Source organism: Melopsittacus undulatus, chromosome 5 (genome assembly GCF_012275295.1).
Source record: "Melopsittacus undulatus isolate bMelUnd1 chromosome 5, bMelUnd1.mat.Z, whole genome shotgun sequence".
Classification (NCBI taxonomy): domain Eukaryota; kingdom Metazoa; phylum Chordata; class Aves; order Psittaciformes; family Psittaculidae; genus Melopsittacus; species Melopsittacus undulatus.
The window spans coordinates 84,361,242-84,381,190 of NC_047531.1; the positions used below are offsets into that span (position 1 = coordinate 84,361,242).

Consider the following 19,949-nt stretch of genomic DNA (forward strand, 5'->3'; position numbering starts at 1 on the left):
CAAATGCTGCCAAGAGCACAATAAAATCCCCTTTTCCTAGTAGATTTCTGCAACTCACTTCTGATACATGGCTTGCAACATCGCACCGAACACCATCTTCCTACTGGAGGAGGCAGATGGTTTTCAGAGATGAGCATCAACATGCTCTGTTCACAGGCTCAAAACAAACCAAGAAATGCCAGGTTCCCTTAAGAACTAGAACATAAACAGCACACTATGGCCCTTTGGATATGGTGGAAATTGTTACTTCTAGACACAGGCATTTTGGGGTTCTTGGAAACTAAAGCCTCAGACTTGTCCTCAAAAGACAAAGTAATAATATAAACGGTTTGAGCTTTCTCACTCTATACTTCTATGTGTTCCTTCTGCAACACAAACATAATGAGAGAAGTTATATTCCACTATTTATAAACTTAAATTTATAAAGCATGTGACTACTGAGCAAACTGGGGATATGGGTACAAAAGGGCTTACATGTAATTGCTATATGAGGGGCAAAGTGTTCACTGCACTGGAGCTGGCAGCACTGCCCATAGCTTTTCTGTTTTTAAAGGACTCAAAAACTAAAGTACATACGTTTTTTGTTATTGCAAAACACTGTTTAAATGGGGTTTGCTTTCTCTGGTATCTAACAAACCTCTCTGCATACTGTATCTACCAGAAACCCATATCAACATCGTAAACCCACCTGAGATCTGATCACTTCGCTGATAGAATACAATTATTTTTCCTTATTGTTTTTTCTTTTTCCATAAAAATATTGCACAGGCTGTGGTTTATCTGGGGTTTGCAACACCAAAACACTACACAAAGTGGAAAACCATCAAGATCAAGACTGAAAGTTTGCTGTAACTGCAGGTCAAAAGCTTTGCTTCCTTTAGACTATGAACTATTATAAAACCCCCTGAAAATTACTTGCTTCTTTATCTACTAAAAAGCCCCCAAACAAAAAATGGTATTCACATATTTGTTATAAAATGTCTCTGGATTTTCTTTTGTGTTATATTTAATCCAAGCTGGGAAATTCCCTGATCATTGCCTGCCAGAAATGCACAGCAAAAACTACAGATGAGCTTCTCAAGGACTGAATGCCTGAAGACATTGGATTCTATTACTCACTATTTGGAGTGCAACAAAAGTCACCTCTTACCAAGTTAACCACTCCCAGCTACTTCAGCTTCTTCACTGCTATTCCTTCCAGTTTGGACAGAATCAACAGTCATTCTGATTTTGAAGCCTGTCAGCAACTCATTTGCTCTGAAAGATCTCAGTTAATCAAACTATATCCACATAGAGGCTTCTGTATCAATTCAGTAGCAATTTATGACAGCTGCATTGGCCATACAGAAAGAAATCTTAACAAATTAGAAGCTGACACTGATTTTATGTAATGGCAACCAAAAATGATGACTAGAAAATGAGTAATTCCAAAGACAGTAATTCCATTTCAGCCCACTTTTAGGATACTTTGTCTTAGTTCAACCCTGTGTATGCCTGCTTAGGGGAGTATGTGAAATTCCACTTGCAGGATTTTGCCTCATTCTTGAATGCCTCTCTGTAATTTTACCAAGTGGGCACTTATTAACACTTTCAGCTATAACTTCTTTTTCCTTCTTCTAGCAAAGACAATATAAAAACTGATATAAAAAATCCAGTCCCAGTGATCATACACTGAAAACTGAGAAGAAAGTGCTTGGAGATGTGACATTTTTAAGCATCTCTTTAATTTTTATAAGGACAGAATGAGGCATATTAAATTCTTTTCATACTATAAGGTATGAGAACTTGTACAAGAAAACCCCAAATAAAATGATTAATCCAAGTGACTGGAGAGGTGTGAAAACAGTGCAAATTGGAATTGGCAGAGACTTGCTGAGATCTTGGAGACATCTGGTTTTTCTTTTGAATGAAGTCTGCTATATACTCCCTCTTTAGAATAATAGTGCAATTTGGATCTTTGCTGTTCCAATTTCATTGAGAAACACTAAATATTTCTGCTAAAAGCATTCAGAGCTGTGCTCTAGAGTCACTCTGTTGAAAGGTAAACACCTTCTCTACTGGTAGGAGTAAGACTGGGGCAATATCAGGCAAATGCAACACATAAGAAATCACAATCTTGTTTTGAGCAAAAGCTCATCCTAATGGAAATGCAAAGCAAAAAGAAACTGAAGTGATAACACTGATGATGATTTGCTTTGATAGAGAATCTTTTCCAACATTTTTGGGGAGGTACCAATAGGGTAATGAAATACAGTGAATGTGTAACAATAGCAAAAAGTGATGGATACAATGTTGGAAACTCAATAGAGAAAAGACTTCTCCTACAAACTCTGCCTTTCACAAGCATTCTTACACAAGAAATCCTCTTCTTGGCAAGGGGCTGCAGGATCAAAATGTAAAAAGCATACACAGTCAAATGATTTCTGAGTGATACTCAACTTTATATATATAATTCTTTTTGTGGGAACAAAACTCTAAACTGTGTGGTACTGGCTGGTGCTGCCAGTCCCAAAGAGCATTAATATATTAAAGCCTTGATTCTGTAGACCACTGGCTTCCCAGAAGGGCCTCTACAGATTCCTCAAGACTTTATTTGGTGGGTTTGGAAATGGCTACACTGTTATACAAAAGTTTTTGTATTTATTTTTTAAAAAATTAGCTTTACAAAAAGACTTTTTTCCCTTTTTTTCTTTTTTCTTTTTTTTTTAAAGATATTATTATCTACAGGAACCCATAAAAATTTTTCCATATTTACATCTCGATAGCTAATCATTGACAAATATAATATCGTGAAATAAAATATTGAAAGTGAATATCCAACCTTTTAAATAGACATTTGGCTCACAGCATAAACAACAGAGGAAACAAATAAACAGAACAACAACAAAAAAGGATCTGTTCTTCCTACAGGCCTGATCTTTTCCTTTCTCTTACTAAAAAGAAGAAAACAAGTATATTGGTGGGGTCAAACACGCTGCTTCTAAGCAGAAAGTCAGCAACAAACTGCTCCTATTCAGCACCTCACACTGAAAAAACAAGTTCTCTGAAGCTCATGTGAGTGGTTGCTGAGATATACACGTGCCCTGTTAATGCAGAACTGGCACCTGTCTCCCACACTGCTCCTAATGCATCGTTTGCCTTTTATTCTGAGGAAAGGTATGGCTCCATGCTCCCCTTCTTCTGTTCTCAAGAGATACAGGATAGTTTCATTCTTAAATTAGGTATTTGGCCACTGATGCACGAAGGCATAAGGTTAAGGCAGGAAGAGGACTGTGTGCCTCTACCTTCCAAGTATATACATTTGCTCTCTCCTCTTCTGCCCAAAGATGCACACTGCCCCACACAGCTATTCACGCACTCAGTGTATACAGAGGGCATGCCCTCTAAAGGGGAACAGACCAGCATGCCACACTGTCCCTTGTAATCCCCTTTGGAAAACAGATTTCCTGGCATATCCCTTTTGCCAGCAGTCTGGGAAGTGCCAAGGAGGAGGATCAAGAGGAGACGGAGGAACCCACACAGCTGGATGGGGCCAGGCCAGCAGCCTGGGCACCATGACCCCTGCTGAAAGGCTGCTGCTGGCAGCTTAAGTGCAAACTGGGACTTGGAGGGAATGCAAAGCTCCTCAGATTGGTCTCCAGTTCCCTTGTGGGGACAAATTCTCTGAGATTCAGGCCTTTTGTTTGTTGTCGTGTACTGGGACATGTGCTACAGCTACTGCAATAAGAACTCAAACTATGCTATATTACTTTACTTCCACTCACACCCACAAACACCTCTTCATGCACACATAGATGTTGGCAGGTTATATCAGCATCCATATAAAGCTTTGGAACTTTTATCCCTCAGCATTAAGAGCAAAAGCTACTTAACTGGTACCTTACTGTTAACTGCAAATGTGCTTTCGAAGCAGCATTTCCTTAGATAACTTTCTTCTGTAAATATCACAGTGACCATAATATATCATTAAATGTATTTTGCCGAAGTGCACAGCCAATAACCATGGCTATATATATATTTATATAATTCCACCCACCCCCAAATCTCTTTAAAGAAAGTCTGTAAAAGCCGGTGTCGCAGTGTGAAAGCTTCCTTGAGCATAGGAGTTTAAACAATGTACCTCACCATTAAAAGGAAAGAGAAACAAATTAAACAGCTGTAGGCGCATTATCCCATACTTCTACAGTGTTGTGTCTAAATGCTGTGCTGGCTTGAGAAAGCATCTGTGCACAAGTCAATCTGTCTTAAAATACTGCTGTAAATATTGTCATTGGTTTGGTTCTACAGTTGTGCTCTCCTCTTCATCCCTCTTGGGCTTCCCTTTCTCTTCCTCCTCTTCCCTGATGGCCTGGATTTGTTCTGAAGACTGATGCAGTGTGGACTGCTCCGTGCCTTGCTTCTCTGTCCCAGCTAACCTCTCCTCGTCCTCAATTACTTTCTTCCACATTTTATGGTTCTGAAGCAGGTGCTGAGTAATCTGGCAGTAGATTTTCCTCCTCTTGAACTTCTTCTTTCCTGCAAAACACCATGTGGCATTAAGGTACTATTTTCTGTGAGAGAGGAAGAAAAAGGGACTGAAGGTGTAGAAAGCAGACAGGGTGTACTACGACATATAGGAACTGAATCAACAGATTGTTAAACCCACAGACTTTAAGTCTTAAATTCAAAAAGCTATACCTCTCCAGACCTCCAGGAGAACAAACTGGTTTCCTGCATAGTTTGAGCTTCAGCTTCATCCTGTCATAAGCTCCATGCTGCCCCTGACTATGCAGCTCACAGACACATCTAGTGCTTGAATGATTAGCATAAAACATGTTGCTAAGCTGTTCCTGCTTAGTACTGTATCAAGACTGATCAACCTACTCAGTAACACACACATCCCATTCTGTGCCCTCTCCCCCCCGACCCTCAATGGATCCCTGCTGAATGCCCTGTAAAACACCAAAAACAACCACAGGTTTGTTGTCTCCACATTTTAGCTCTGATCTGAGCTGTAAAAGAATAATGAATGAGCAAGCATTAGTAATTAAAGGAGGGAACACATTCCTATGTTCCTTTTTCAAAGACAGAGATTGACCGTTCCACCTTTGGGGTGGAGATGACCTTAAATTAAAGCCTTTGCACAACACCGCTTCAGCAATGGAGACTGACCACTGAAAAAGTAGTCATACAGCTAAACACTACCAGGGAGCTTGCTCGTCTTTGGTTTTGAAGCATCAGTTCCCTGCTGCTAACCTATAAAATGCTTTTCAAGTGGTAGTCCTCATGGCTTGTGACACAACTGCACTGCAAGTGTTTTGCTGTCTGAAGTGTGTTTTTTTCTGTATCAATATAGCCCATTCAACATAGATTCTTAACTCCTGAATGGTACAAAGCTTGAAATGGCAATCACAGAGCTGAAATAATAACCACTCCAAAGGCATTGCTTATTTCTCTTTTAAAGAAGATGACGCAGAGGAATGTTTTGTACCAAATAAATTTGCGTAGATTAGTATTTGCAGGTTGCCTAAAGTATGTCTGTGTCAGGATCCAAAATGTTTAGCCCTTGAAGCTTTTGAACTGGAAACAAAGAGCTTTTCACTGAGCACAAACCAAATCCAATTCAATCCTTCATTAGAAAGCCCCTGGTTCCCTGTAGGAAACCTTCATGTTTAGCACTAGTAAGAAGTCCCTACTCTGCCAGTGCTGCAGCAGGACATTCTCTCCTGGGTTTCCTGGGTGACCCCACATCTTGCTGCTCTCTGCAGACATCAGCAAGCACTTGCTGTGCTCTGAATTACTAAAGACTGAATTTGTTTAATTCTTATGCTTGCATCACAACTTTGGGAGAATTACCTACATAATAACAAAACTGATTACAATCTACCTTAAGGTTCAATAACTCTTTATCTCAAATGCTTTAGTGAATTATCAGGACCTACGTGAAATGTTTTCTTCTACAATTATATTTTCACCTGCCTAAAAGGCATTTCCATCAAGAAAAAGAGCTTCCCCAACATTTGCACAACTCTCTATGTATGCATCTGACATCTCAACCTTTTGTTTCACTGAGGAAGTTTAGAACATGCAAAATTGTGTTGATGATAGGTATAAATTTCTAATGACCTGTAAGACCCCTATACTGGCACAAAAGTTGCTGTATATATACCTGATTCAGGTCCACAGAGTGGCACAGAATTTAGGGAACTGGAAGAAAACAGTCTGCAACATGCTCGTACAATCAAGAAACAAGCACCCCACATTTAGTAAGAATGAAATAGAAATAACTTGTTTGGGTATTTCAAAACTTCTGATCTATTAATTTTTAAGGTTTTGAAAAGATTAGTCTAAAAGCACCAGGTTGAGTATTAAAGTACTGTCATGGCGTAGAATGTGAAAAAGACAAAAAATGGTCTGCTTGCAATGTGACAAGGGTCAATAATGGTCTGTGCTTTTAACCTGAAAGCAGCACTGCTGGACTTGACAAGCAGTGATACAGAAGGTAAGTGAATAGAGAGGTGAAAGGGAACTAAGGCTTTTAAAGTAAGGTTAGACACTCCAATGGATAAATGAGAAGATCCTTTATCTTTCTTTCTAATACTGCAGTATCATTTTCAGGCTTTGGGGTCTATGTTGGTTACTTATCACATAAGCTTTCCCTCTCTCGGTGATTCCGTAAGTGCCAATCTGCCACTTCAATATGTGGCTCTGCCTACTATTACAGAGCTGATAGACCATAAGGTGCCCAAACAAACCTGTGTGGGCTGTATTACTTACTATTTGCTGTTCTCAACAACATCTTTTGTGCATGAGAACCTGCTAAACTTAAGATACAAGCAAATGCGTGTCACTTAAGAACAGCAATGATTTCTTAAATATAAAATGCATACCCCTGCATCTTACTAGAGATATAAGGTCAATTATGCACATCAAGAGATGCAAATTTTAGTTCCACATCCTTATGTGACTTATTGTAACTATCAAATCTTTCCACTTCTCAGGTTCCAAGACAGAAAACAGAGATAGGCATGAAAATGTGTGGGAAAGAACAGAAAAAGTGAGGCTGTTAAGAATAAAAACAATATATCACTATTTCAGTAGCACATGTAAGGCTGATGCTTTGCAGAAGGGTTAGATATAGGGGAAAGGAAGAAAGATGACCAGGAGGATGGAAATAAAAGAATAGTAGTAGGAAATTCAGGGGAAGGAAGAACACAAAAGAGAGGAAAAGTTAAAGCATGCAGGATTAAACTGGTAAAACAAATAGGTCTACAGATACAGCCTTTTCTCTTAAAAATCACTTCCAGTGAGTTCCCGAGATCTTTCAAGGTACAGGTTTCCTCTCAATATGACAAATGTTGGCACTGTTGCCCTTCTGGAGTAGATGCAGAAGACTATTTGCTTTAGTTACTGACTCAGTAACCTTTAGCCAGAAAGGCCAAGCAACACAACTCCAAACACACTACACAGCAATGCTCAGTGCAATGTCTCTCCCTGTTCTTACCCACACATTATCTTGAAGAGATCTGCATTAAAACACTTCCATTGCTAAAACCTCTTTTACTGCATCAGCATCTCAGAGCCTCATTCTATTATTCCTGTACATAATGCTAACTTGTGGAAATGATGAGTGCTTTCCATGAAAAAGTCTCTCAACCATCCTTTCTACAACTGCAATTGTTGCAGTCTACTTACAGTTTAGAGTCTAAAAAGTCTCACACACAGACAACTGATCCACCACCAGAAACCTCAACTGAAGGCAGAAATGAGTAGGATATAAGAACAGCAATACACATCAGTCCTGAAAACATGGAGGATCCCCATTACCAACGTAACCGGCTATATTCCAGCTTTACCAAAGGCAGCACTGGATCATTGTAACTTTGGAGAAGCCCATGTTGAACTTCACCAGTTCATGGTCTCTATGCTTTTACAATATGCCTGTTTAGCTTTTTGGCCACAATATGAAACTTTCTCTGTTGAAAAATTTAAGTGTTAATCTTACTGGATTCAGCATTTTCACAAGTTTCCATTTCTGCTGTTTCTTCCTCTTCATGCTCATCGGTGTCTCCTGATTCATCACTATCTTCTATCCATTTTCCTGGCATCAGCCCCGCTGAGTCATAGGAGTTACACAGTGGTCCCACAATATGAGTGATGAAAGATTCCTGGAGGTGTGCCAGCTGAGGAGCAGAGCGATCCATGAAGGGACTGATTGGCAAGCCCAGGCTAGCCTCTTCATCACCCTGGAGATGAAAAATAGCAGTAATTTCTCTGAAGTAAATGAAACAAAATCATGTCATGAGAAGGAGCAATGCACATCAAACCAATTGAAAATGATGAAAGGAAAGTAATTCATCTCTGATGCCACTTCCATAGCACACCAGCATGAAATTACAGTGACATCACATCAACTGGTTAATCAAAGAGAACCCACCACCGACAGTGTGAATTCAACAAGGATGTTAGTTGATGACTGTGCAAAATGATACCCACTGCCCTTCTCCTGTACTTTACACTGTGTGAAAATGTGAAAATAATCAATCTTCCTTTCTTCACATTACTAAAAAGAATCTCGTCTGATTTTGTGATTGTTGGTTCAACAACCCTGTAGTCAGCCACCTGTTTGCAGGCAACAAGACTGACCTTCTACAAGCACAAGCTATCTCACTGAACTAGTGAGATAGGCAGGTATAGGAAGACTTTTTTTCTCCCTCCTATGCAGAACCAAGGCATACTCACTCATCCCTATCACAGCAAATCTTCTGGTGATATCAATAAGTTTTCAGCTAAATGGACATGTCAAGACTGTATGCCATCTGCCCAAGCAAAAACTCTGACCCCACTAATCAAGCCTAATATGAAAATTAGTTTTTAATACAATAATCTATATTTGAGAATAAAGATTAGAATTTGGAAAGATATTTTCAGTTTCCATTATTTAGGTTATAAGAAGAATTTATCTCCTTGTAACCTAATTTTTCCAAAAGTCATGGACAATGTATTTAGTCAGGCCAAAGAATAAGAGTTAAATTTTGAAGTATGCATAATGAATATCTAAGTTCCTTGTGTTTTCTTATTTTATGATAACCTATCCCCAAATGTTATGCTCAAAGATTAAATGCAAAATATTAGTATTAACAAAACACTGAAACATGCCATCCATTCCTGAAATTGCAAGCAAATTAAGAAGAGGTGGCAGCTCACTCTTCTTTATAGTAACACATCTGAGATTTCCTGGATGTGAGGGGTCAGTAATGGGAAGAAAGTTGACTCTTGAATATTTATAAGTTCTTTTTTCATCATCTGTTAAAACATAATTCATTAGGTAAAACGAGAAAAAAATGACATTTCCCCTCTCTGAGAAAAACCCAATAACCAAAAGCACTTGAGAAGTTCACTACACCTCTCATGCGATATTACATTGAAGAAAACCAGATTTTAAACTAGGTTAAATAAATTGAGAATCTAGATAACATGTTATTCTGAATCAAACTTTGCAGAGAGGAGAAATAGTGAATGTAGATTTATTTATTTATGGGATTATGAGAAAGATAATCTCCAAGAGTCCTTTGGAGCAGCCTCCAAGCGCATGAAAACAGTAGCACACCTTTCTGACTGGTGGAAAGTAACCCAGACTCCTACTCTGGAACAGATAACACAGTATCCTCCCACACATGCTCCTCTCAAGCTTGATTTAGATCTCACTATCCAAGACTGGATGATATTAATGTATTGGAGCACCTACTACCCTCTGACATTAATTATGTGGGATTAAAGAAGAGTCATACCATTTATCTGAGAAACAGGTTTTGTTTGTCTGCAGTAGTCACCCACATAAGCTACGAACACCACCAGAACTAAGTGAAGTACAACGTGTTAGAAGAGCTTTAACGAAAACAAATATGATGTATCTCCTGAAAGAGTACTTGAGACATGAAGGTTGACCTCTTTTTATGGGACTCTCTTTCTTTAAGCAAAAATGAAAACAAAAAATGGAACCAACTGAATATGTAATACACGTAAGGTTCATTGTTCTCTCTTTTTCTCAGGACATCTAACATAAATTAAGGAGCTTCAGGTCAATGTCTGAATTTCATCCCTTTTCCCATTTCTTTACATACTCCAGATTGCAGCAGCAGCAGCAGAAAATCCTTTTCAAACTGTAAGTACAGTAAATTTAAGAGAAGATGAAAAGGCTTTAAAAGGGATTAGTCTGTGACTTCAAGTTACTGCACAGCCTCCTTGAGAAACCTGTGGGGTGTCTGGTTCAGCGGTTTAACCTGCTTGCTTCTTCTCAAAAAGACAGGATGTAGAGTTTAGTCTAATCAGCACATTCAAAGTATGTTCCCACTTTGGAAACAGAGGAATAGTGTGGGAACAGCCCTGTCCCTTGCACTCAGCAGGGCTAAATAGGTTATAATGAGAAAAGGTTTAATTAAGGGCTCCTTTACACCTAGCAGGAGAGGACCAGTGCCTGGCTCTATTCCCAGGTCTTTGTAAATCAGTGGCTGTCCTCCTTCCTTGTGCTACCATCAGCTGAGTCTTGCATAATTAGTGCAGTTCTACTCTGAAATCCTCTGAAAGCTGAAAGTTTTATCTTCAAAAACTAAAGCATGAGTCAGGATCAATGTGCAGCAAGCAGATACGGTTAGTCTGTGACAAACTGAAGGTGATTCTTATAGTTGTGTTCAGCACATAAGGGTCCTTTGTGTGTGAACAGAGATGTGGCCCACAGGGAAGCTAAAAACAATTCCTCTGCTCTGTTTAGCTTTTCAACAAGGATGTTGTGCTCAGTTTTGGAGTCTGCATGTCAATAAACATGAGAGCCACCTGTAGTGACTGCAGAGGAGAGCAATGAGAACAAGCTGATGTCTTGAAAAGAAGAAAGGATGAAAACGTAGCTTGTATTAAAGAAGACTGAGAGAAGACATGACCACTGCAAACAGGAAAAAAAGAAAGAGGAAAGGAACACTTGTTCACCATGTCCACTGTAAAGGTAGTGCAACAGGGGAACAGTTAAGCCTGTAGAAACCCCATTATAAAAGATCTTTGAGGACATGTTAGAAGCATCAATGACAAATCAGCTTCACTGATCCAGCAAAAAGGATGGACTAGTGTAAGCCATTCTATTCACCCCTATTCTCTGTGATTTTCACTTTTCCCCTTCATGATGCAGGACTGTTTAACACAAGACATGCAACCAGCAGATATCACTTTGGACATGCATTTATTTACCTGTTCATAAAACTCATTGACAATGCCTTCCGTCCACTGCAGATGCAAATCTTTGCACTTGGCAGGCCCATTTATATCAGCCAGTTTGATGCACATCTGACAAACCAGCAAGCGGTCGTTCTCATTAGTCCAGTCAATTCCAACATCATCATTCACCTAGTAGACAGAAAAAGGAGAACCTTGACACTAATCCTGGGTAAAAGGATGCATTCACAGAAAAGTTCTGCCCTGGAGTATCTTACAGTGTATTTAGCTGTCTAACAAAATCACAAGTGTAAGCAGGTGAGCTAATCCAAGGTTGGAATTTACAATCAGCTGTAGAGCAATATGTAGAAAGAAAAAAATGTGAAAAGCAAAGAACACTGAGATAAATGGTAAGAAATTAATATTTAGCAAATGATGTGCTTGTTTGAAAGCCTTTCCTAGGAAAACAAACAAATGCAATCTTCCCATAACATTTTACAAGACGTTATTACCTAATTGGAGTACAAAGATAAATTACCATCAAACACCACAGAGATTTAATTGCAATGTGAAGACACATGTAACAAGCTTATTTCTCTATTTGATCTAAGTATGTCTGAAAGTATTCTGTATGTTTTCCTTTTCTCTATTTTTCCCATACATCCCACCATAAAAGGTATATATACTAATAACTGCACTAAAACAAAAGCATCACAATAAAGAACTGCAGAAATGTTGAGGTTGGAAGGCACCTTTGGAGATCATCCAGTCCAACTCCCCTACTAAAGGCAGGGTCAGCTAACACAGGCTGTTCAGGATCATGTCCAGTTTAACTGTGAGTATCTCCAAGAAGGGAAGCTCCACAACCTCTTTGGGCAACCTCTTCGGGCAACCTCTTCCAATGAACAATCCTCATCTCTTCTTGGTTTTAAATGGGGATTCCTGTATATCAACTTGTGCCTGTTGTCTCTAGTTCTGTCACCAGATACCACTGAGAAGAGTCTGGCTCCATCTGCTTTACTCTCTCCATCAGGTACTTACACACATGGCTGCTTCCCATCGTGTCCCACAGACTTGTGTGCATCCAGTTTGTTTAAGTGCTACCTAACCTGATACCAATCACCAAGGATAAAGCCTTCGCCAATTCAGACTTTCACACCTCAGGGGCGTGGGATTCCTGAATCCAGGTCTTAGGTCTTAGCTCGAAAGATTGAGGCTGGAAAAGCATTGAGGTCTTCAGTCTTTTACATCTCCAAACGGTCAGTGATAGCACCATTTACTGCCGTTAGCTACATCTTCTCATCTCAATCTTTTCTTCTAGAATATCTTCTGGTGTGGGATGGGCTGTCTTCCACTGGACACTTAATTTTTGACATTCAAATCCCTTCATGAAACACAGCTTTAATTGTCAAGCTTGCAATAGTTGAAAATGGATGGAAAATTGTTGTGCTATGACTAGATGAAACTTCCATGTCCTCTGTCAATATGTCCCCTGCTCCATATGCCGGTGGGCCCGTATGGCGAGGGCTTTGCTTTGGTGCACTTGTTTCACCATAAATGTCAGAGAACAGCAAGTGCTCCAATGCACTGATATCATCAAAGTCTTGGTCAGTAAGCTTGCTTCATTATTTCTTCTTGGTACTTTTCAGACTGCAAGTTTTCTGGTGGGAGGATGCTTATATTACATATGTTTACACTGCTTCTGAACAGAAGGGTCTCTGAGTGTAGCCTTCATATACTCAACTACAGTTCAGCAACTCAATCAACAGTATGATCATTTAGAGCTAATTTTATCAGTTATAACACCTCCACCCATAAACTAACACTTTGTGTCTGCTCTGACAGAAGACTTTTTTGCCAACCAAACATAAGTAACTTATCATAAAGCAATGATTACTCTGGGAAAGCTAGGCTCAGCCACAAGCACTGGTTAATATGTTCACCTTCTCCACTTTTCATTTCAGGCATGACCATTTGACAACTTGAGCAACAAGGAGAGAGAAGAAGGTTAACAGATGTCCTTACAAATCTACAGCTGGCAGGACATAATACATCAGACTGTTCTCCAATTTATCTGCAGTGTCTTGTGTATCACCTTCCTTGGTGATTTACTAAATTAAGTAAAAAACAACAGTAAAAAACAACAGCTGTATTCTGTTCATCAGAATGTTTTACAGCAGCCAAAAGGACATTTAGAAGAAAGAACAAACCAACAGCCTTTCTAGCCTTTTTCACTATGGTGCTACATAGTGAGCCACAATCTGTTCTGACCATCCACCACAAACCTGAACCAATCTTCTTACCTTGGCATTGAATTTGGCAACAAAATCAAAGTGTTTCTTCAGGTCAGTAGCTAAAATGGCCTCAATGACGAGGAAGCGGAAATGCTTGAACTCCACATGGTCAAGATTGACCAGGAAGTTGTACTCTGGCCTTGACATGAAAAGGTTCCAGGCAGCAGCAGCATGGTGGTTCTCCAGGACAGAGCGGTCATTGTACAGCACTGCCTGTGAAAGCAATAGAGGCAGCTGAATGTTGAGAACAGTACACTGAAGCCAGGCAGATCAGCTACGTAAAGCAAGCAAAGATGATCTCTCATCTAAGCCAATAAACAGTGATTCAGAACTGCTGAATTCAACTCCCAACACTAGCAGCAACTTCTGTGTAACCTTAGGTCTCAATTCTTCATTTATAAAACTGAGATTCATTTCCATACACACTCCTGCCCTATAGATGCATAGTGTAAAAAATACCTTCATAAAAGACTGCAGCTGCTCATATTCTATAGGAACAACAGAAAATATGTTAGTCATGTATAAAGTAATTCGCATGGCGCATTGTGGTTTTTATTGTATTTTAATCTTTCTGTGCCTTACTGGGTAGAATAATTCTTCCTTTATTCCACAGTTACAGATTCTAATCAGTCAGCAGAGCATTAGCTTCTCCTTCACTAAGACATTATATCAGTACCTTTCTTAACAGCTCTACTAACAGGGTGGTGAGGGTGGGTAAGAAGACTCTTACTGGCAACCCTTACATGAAGTGATTTCTTTTGTCACTTTGATAAGCTGTTTCAAAGTCTTTGGTAGACTTGTGCACAATGGAAGCCACAAGGCAAGAAGAAGCTGCTACTGAGGACTTTTTGAACTGAACAGCAACACTGCTTGAGATTTATTTACCTGAGGAGCACTTGTTGCTACCAAAAAGGCATTGGTCCTTCCTGGATGATCATAATCATGCATGGCTGCAGCTACATAAAGAGCCATCAATTCAAGGGCAGGGATGTTGCCGGCTAGGCATCCATAGCTGTCATCTGTAGGTGTGTATGTCTTCGAAAACACATACCCCATATGGCCATGAGTGATTCCACTATCAGAATCTGAGCAGAAATAAAACAAAAATGGGAGAAAAAATAATCCTTACCACTTTTTCAGTGACTTATTGAAACCGATAGAAACAACAACACAGGAAGAGAAGGGACAAATTTACAACACATAATAGAAGAATAAACACATCCTGACACCAGCACTTTCTGATACTGTGCACATGATCCAGTGCAATAAGGCATATAACTGGAAAGAAACAAATTCTGATTCCATCTGGGGATCTTCCAGCAATGCAGCAGAGTCAGTAGCCATAAGCCATGGATTGATGGCCATTCTGGAGCTTTGTGGGTAACTCAGTCTTCTCACTCCATCATCTAATTGCTTCACCATACAGATTAGCCTATAGAACACTAACAGTCCTTAAAACAATGGACTAGCATTTATTAATTCAATTATGCTTCACATTTTCTAATCCAAAGGTCTAGACTTTGGATCTTTGCTGATAATCCTCTTCTGTTTGAAGCAGCTTGAATATGCCTGTCAGATGCAGACAGTAATTGAGATGTTTTGCTAATTTAATCTGCTTGAATAGGTCTTAGATGCAGCTGAACAAAGTCTCAAGTAACAAACACCAACAAGCTGCAAAACTCAACCCCTTTCATTCCACCTATTTCATCTAACTGAAAAAGCCTCCAACAATCCCTGCTAATAAAGTTTTCCAGGAATAAAAATGTTTCCCACCCCATCAAAATACCCTGAAGAGTCTAACAAATGATGTGCCACAAAAACACCACCAGAAAAAGCAGAAATGGAAGAGGTTTTCTTCAGAACCCCCCCAAACTATAGCAAGGTCCTCTAGTTGTTACAGCTGAACCTGGATAAGTTAATATAACAATGGAATAAGAGCAGCTTTTTGTAAGGAACAAACATAGAAAACAGATGAGTGATCTTGCAAGCTGTAAAATGGTAACAAGTCTCCTTCTTTGGAGACAGTGAGGAGAAGCAAAGGAACACTTCATGACAGCCAAGTAGCGGCAATGCTGCATGCCTCAGGGGTTTTGTCATAGTAAAACAATGCAGGGTTTGAGGATTTAAGTCTACACTGCTTCTGGAGCAGCACTGAAAAGCACTACCAATATATTCTTCCTATGAAAAAAGTCATTGTAAAAATCAAACTGTAACAAACTGTGACACCCATTGCAAACAAACTGCAGTGGGTGCCAGAAAGGCTTGCATTCACACATTGTTAAAAGTTAAGTATTAGGCTTTGAAGGACCAAAGTTACATAAACATACTTTAACACCCTCAACATCCAAGTTACCACTGAACTTAGAAGTCTATATGATAACAGATCTTGTAGGCAATCCTCAACTGTCAGCTTTCTTACAGCAAATCTCAGGACAAAAACCTTTTACAATACAACATATACATTTGCACAGTTAAATATACCTGAATCACTTGCTGACCCGTGATCATTAATCACAGTTGGGAGTCCTGGGATGGGTTGAGTAGTAAGGTACCAAACAGCATGTAGAACATCAGTTGCATGGATTCGGTTGTGATCTGTGATACAAAGCAAATTACCCTGCTATTAAACTCTGATTTCCCACAGAGGGAAATCAGCACCATCTAGTGGGTACTGGATAGCAGTCAATGGAGAGACAAACATTATCAGAAACATGCAAACCAGCTGTACTCAGTAAAAGCTTAGATTTTCTTTCACTAAACTTGAAGCACATTCAATGGTATGTATCACACCAGTCAAGAAAGAGAAAACAGAGAAGCAGTTGGACTGCTACCAGCTCCAATCCTTTACTCAAGTTTGCTTTTAGCTTCTTAAATGCCATCATGTAAAATATGCACTGTTAATATCTGATTCGAATGAAATCAGTGGGAAATCTCACCCACTTCAGTAGTCAAGATTTCACCTAGGTTCTAAGTACAAGGAAGGTATCACTTATCTGACTCTACCTGAGCAAATGTAAGTGCTGTGCTAGCAGCTGCTCTGCAAAAAGAATCAAATTCAGGATAAGTGTACACTGCACAGTTAGATCAGGTTCTTTCTGAGGTTTTCTGGCCACAGATAAGAGTTATGGCCCTGGATCTTGTAATCTGATTTACTACAACCTCTCTTTGCAGAAGTGAGAGATAAAAGTCACCCCAGGGCTCATAACACCAAATCCTACAAGGCCAGATAAACTATTCCACAACCAACACAACTGGCTGAAAAAGAACCACATGCTAGCTCAGCACAAAGCATGATCTAAATGCACATTAACAAAAAGCAACCGTGACGTTGAAGAGGGCTAATGCTTTGCTGCACCAGGACCAAAGCTTGCACTTAGGTTTAAATCACCAAAGCATAAGCAATTCAGCTTGTGATTTTAGGCTAATTTTGGGCAGAGCACAGGTATCTTCTACAATGACTAGGTAAACACAAAGAAATCTGTTAATCAAGATGATAACCTATGGCCACATTACTGCTACTGCAGTTCTGGAAAGATGTATTTCAGAGGACAAAGCACAAAAATATGGGACTCTACTGCTGTGTCACTCCCATCTGTAAAGCTCACAGTGGTGGAAAAAACCCTCTGTACTTTGAGGGAGTAGCAGAGACTGGCAGCAAGAAGCGTTAACAACCTGGTTTTACACCTGCTGCATCCTATAGATAGGCAGTGTATAGCAGATGGGGGTTTCTCAGCACTGACACTGAACATCCATTTATGGGATGGTCGCCATAAATTTTGTGTGAATAACCCACTTTTCAGTTCAGCAATCAGAAGAAAGAAATGGTTAAGTTCAAACAAGTTGTTTTGGTTTTTACCCTTTCACAGAAATGAAAAACTGGAAGGCAAATTAATTTCTTATGAGACAAAATATTCTGCTTTACTAAACCAAAACATGCTTAAGAAAAACTAATGCAATGAAGGGCTAGATTCATAAACAATCCTGAGACTCTATGAATATTTAAATGTTTTAAATAAAGAGGAATGGCTCCAGTAGGACTGACCAGCTGTGGGATATCCACCTGTAACTCCTTTAGGCTATAATCTGCTGCTTCAAATCCCCAATCCGTTTCAAACACAAAGAGAGTCCAAAAGTCCTGACTGGAAGGCAATTTGAGGTAACTTTCCTTCAATCCCTTCCACCGTAGATGTTGCAATTGGTATTTAATATCTTAAGAGAGAGACTATATGACTTATTAAACCAATGTTTCAGATGTTTTACTGGGAGGTGGGAGGAAACAAGAGTGTCCTATATTCCTCAGCACTGGGGTTATCTACCAGCTAAAGAGGGTAATAACTCCCTTGCTCCTCATGGAAAAAGAGACTTTTGCAGTTCACTTGGTAAATTTGATTTGAATTAGTAAATACTTTGGTGATGACTGAAAGCAGGTTTCCAGTGAATGGATGATTCACATGGAAAAACATCAGCCGAGCTGTAGTTTCAGTGTAGTTGCACTCATCTACTTGGCATATTTTTTCTGCTTTACAAAGCTCATCTCCTTTGGCTGCATACCACTGCAACTGTGTAAGAATCCAAATTGCTTAGGGGGGGGAAATGTTTCAGTGAACTCCAACTGGGGCACTGGGGTACATTTGCAGCATCAACAAATAGTTCTTTGCACTTATAGTAGCTTTATATGGTTTTAGGCTTGCATAGAATTTTGCCATGAATTGCTATGAAACAACATGAAACATTAAATGCAATGTGAAAAAGGCAAGAGACTGTGGTTCAGCACCGGCCTCCAACCAGAAGAAAAGAAGTAGCTGCTCTAATGAGAGAAGAAAGGCTTCAACAGCAAAAAGTGTGGAAAATACCCCAAACTTTAAGGACACAGTATTGTCTGCTGGGAATTTTTACTTACAGGGTATCTCTCGGTATCCACATTCCAAGGCATGGAAGTAGTTCATAAATTCCCTTACTGGTATTTTAAAGGTTTCAAAGAGCCCCATGTCTTCAAATAGTCTGTATGATACCTGAAAAAACAAAACAACCATGCTGCTAAGTAGGCCAGAAAAACTCTAATACAAATCATTCTAATGAATTACCCATGAAAACCTGCTTTCTGATCTGTGTATTGCTGCAGCTATTTGCACTTCCATAGGGATGTGGCCACATAGCCAAACAGACAAGGTATTAGTGTCAAAAAGACCTCATTCTTTTGTTATACTGTTGCAGACGTTCTTATCATTCTTTCAGGTATATGGATCCCCCAGATTTTACAACACCTCAGAAACACACACACATAAAGGATGATGTCCAGAGGTCTTCAGTGTAAGAATTCCAAGGACAATCCATGAGTCAAATCAATTCCCAGAAAAAGCAGGAACAAGTGAAGGAATTACTAAAAGGAGACAATAATTTTAATCCTATGCATTATCTCCTTTCTCTCTCCCCTATTTTAGAAGTGAAATGACAGAAGTGACTTCTCCAAAAGGATTTCAAAGGCAGCAAGCAGATTAGGAAGCAGAGCTGCTCCAAGTGTTCCAAGATTATAGCCTAAAGATCACTGTAGACATCCAGGAGAAGCCATACTGGAAAGGAGACTGTGATGGATGAGTGAGGAGTCATGTTCAGGAGGGACAAGTGCTTGGAAATATAGATAGAAACTGCTTCAAGATGGACACTTTTGAAGACAAGTTTGAACATGACATACAGAACAATGGGACATAGTAAATTTACTGCCTGACCCTTTCACTTCATTCACAAATCAGACCCTAAAGACTTTTGTTTCTTTATTTACTGCTGTTAGCTAAATCCTGTCCTTTTGATGCTATCCATCTGGCAATGATCTGCCTAGAGCTAAGCGATTTGAAGCACATTTGAAATTGTGAATGCTATAGCAATAAGAAATTCGTAAAAAAACTGTATTTTGTGTTTTACCCCCAAATGTAAATCCAACAGTCATCCGCATCCATTTCTTTCACAGACTCACAGAATGGTTTGGGTTGGAAGGGACTTCAAAGCTCATCTGTTTCCAACACCCCTGCCATGGGCAGTGACGCCTTCCTTAAGACCAGGCTGTGCAAAGCACTATCCAACCTGGTCTTGGTTTCCTTCTGTATGTTATGCATAAATTTCTTTCTGAATCCCAGAATCCCAACGGTTGGAAGGGACCTCGAAAGATCATCGAGTCCAACCCCCCTGCAAGAGCAGGGTAACCTGGAGTACATCACACAGGAACTTGTCCAGGTGGGCCTTGAATATCTCCAATGTAGGAGATTCCACAACCACCCTGGGCAACCTGTTCCAGTGCTCTGTCACTCTCACAGTAAAGAAGTTCTTCCTGATGTTAACGTGGAACCTCTTATGCCCCAGTTTACACGCATTGCCCCTTGTCCTATCACTGGATATCACTGAAAAAAGCCTAGCTCCATCATCCTGACACCCACCCTTTACATATTTGTAAACATTGATGATATTGTGTATATAAGTTGG

The 19,949-nt window shown here is 39.7% G+C and overlaps 1 protein-coding gene across 1 annotated transcript in view; it reads right to left on the minus strand.

Annotated features, from left to right (window-relative positions):
• Window positions 1–4,198: 4,198 nt before the first annotated feature.
• Window positions 4,199–19,949, minus strand: part of PDE3A (phosphodiesterase 3A) — a 218,762-nt gene continuing 203,011 nt past the window's right edge. Inside the window, exons 10-17 of the mRNA XM_034063030.1 lie at window positions 18,376–18,487; window positions 15,957–16,070; window positions 14,361–14,560; window positions 13,485–13,688; window positions 11,218–11,373; window positions 8,003–8,225; window positions 7,595–7,612; window positions 4,199–4,515 (exon numbers count right to left, since the gene is read on the minus strand). Coding sequence (XP_033918921.1) covers window positions 4,268–4,515; window positions 7,595–7,612; window positions 8,003–8,225; window positions 11,218–11,373; window positions 13,485–13,688; window positions 14,361–14,560; window positions 15,957–16,070; window positions 18,376–18,487 — 1,275 coding nt within the window. The 3' untranslated portion in view covers window positions 4,199–4,267. The remainder of the gene's footprint in view (window positions 4,516–7,594; window positions 7,613–8,002; window positions 8,226–11,217; window positions 11,374–13,484; window positions 13,689–14,360; window positions 14,561–15,956; window positions 16,071–18,375; window positions 18,488–19,949) is intronic.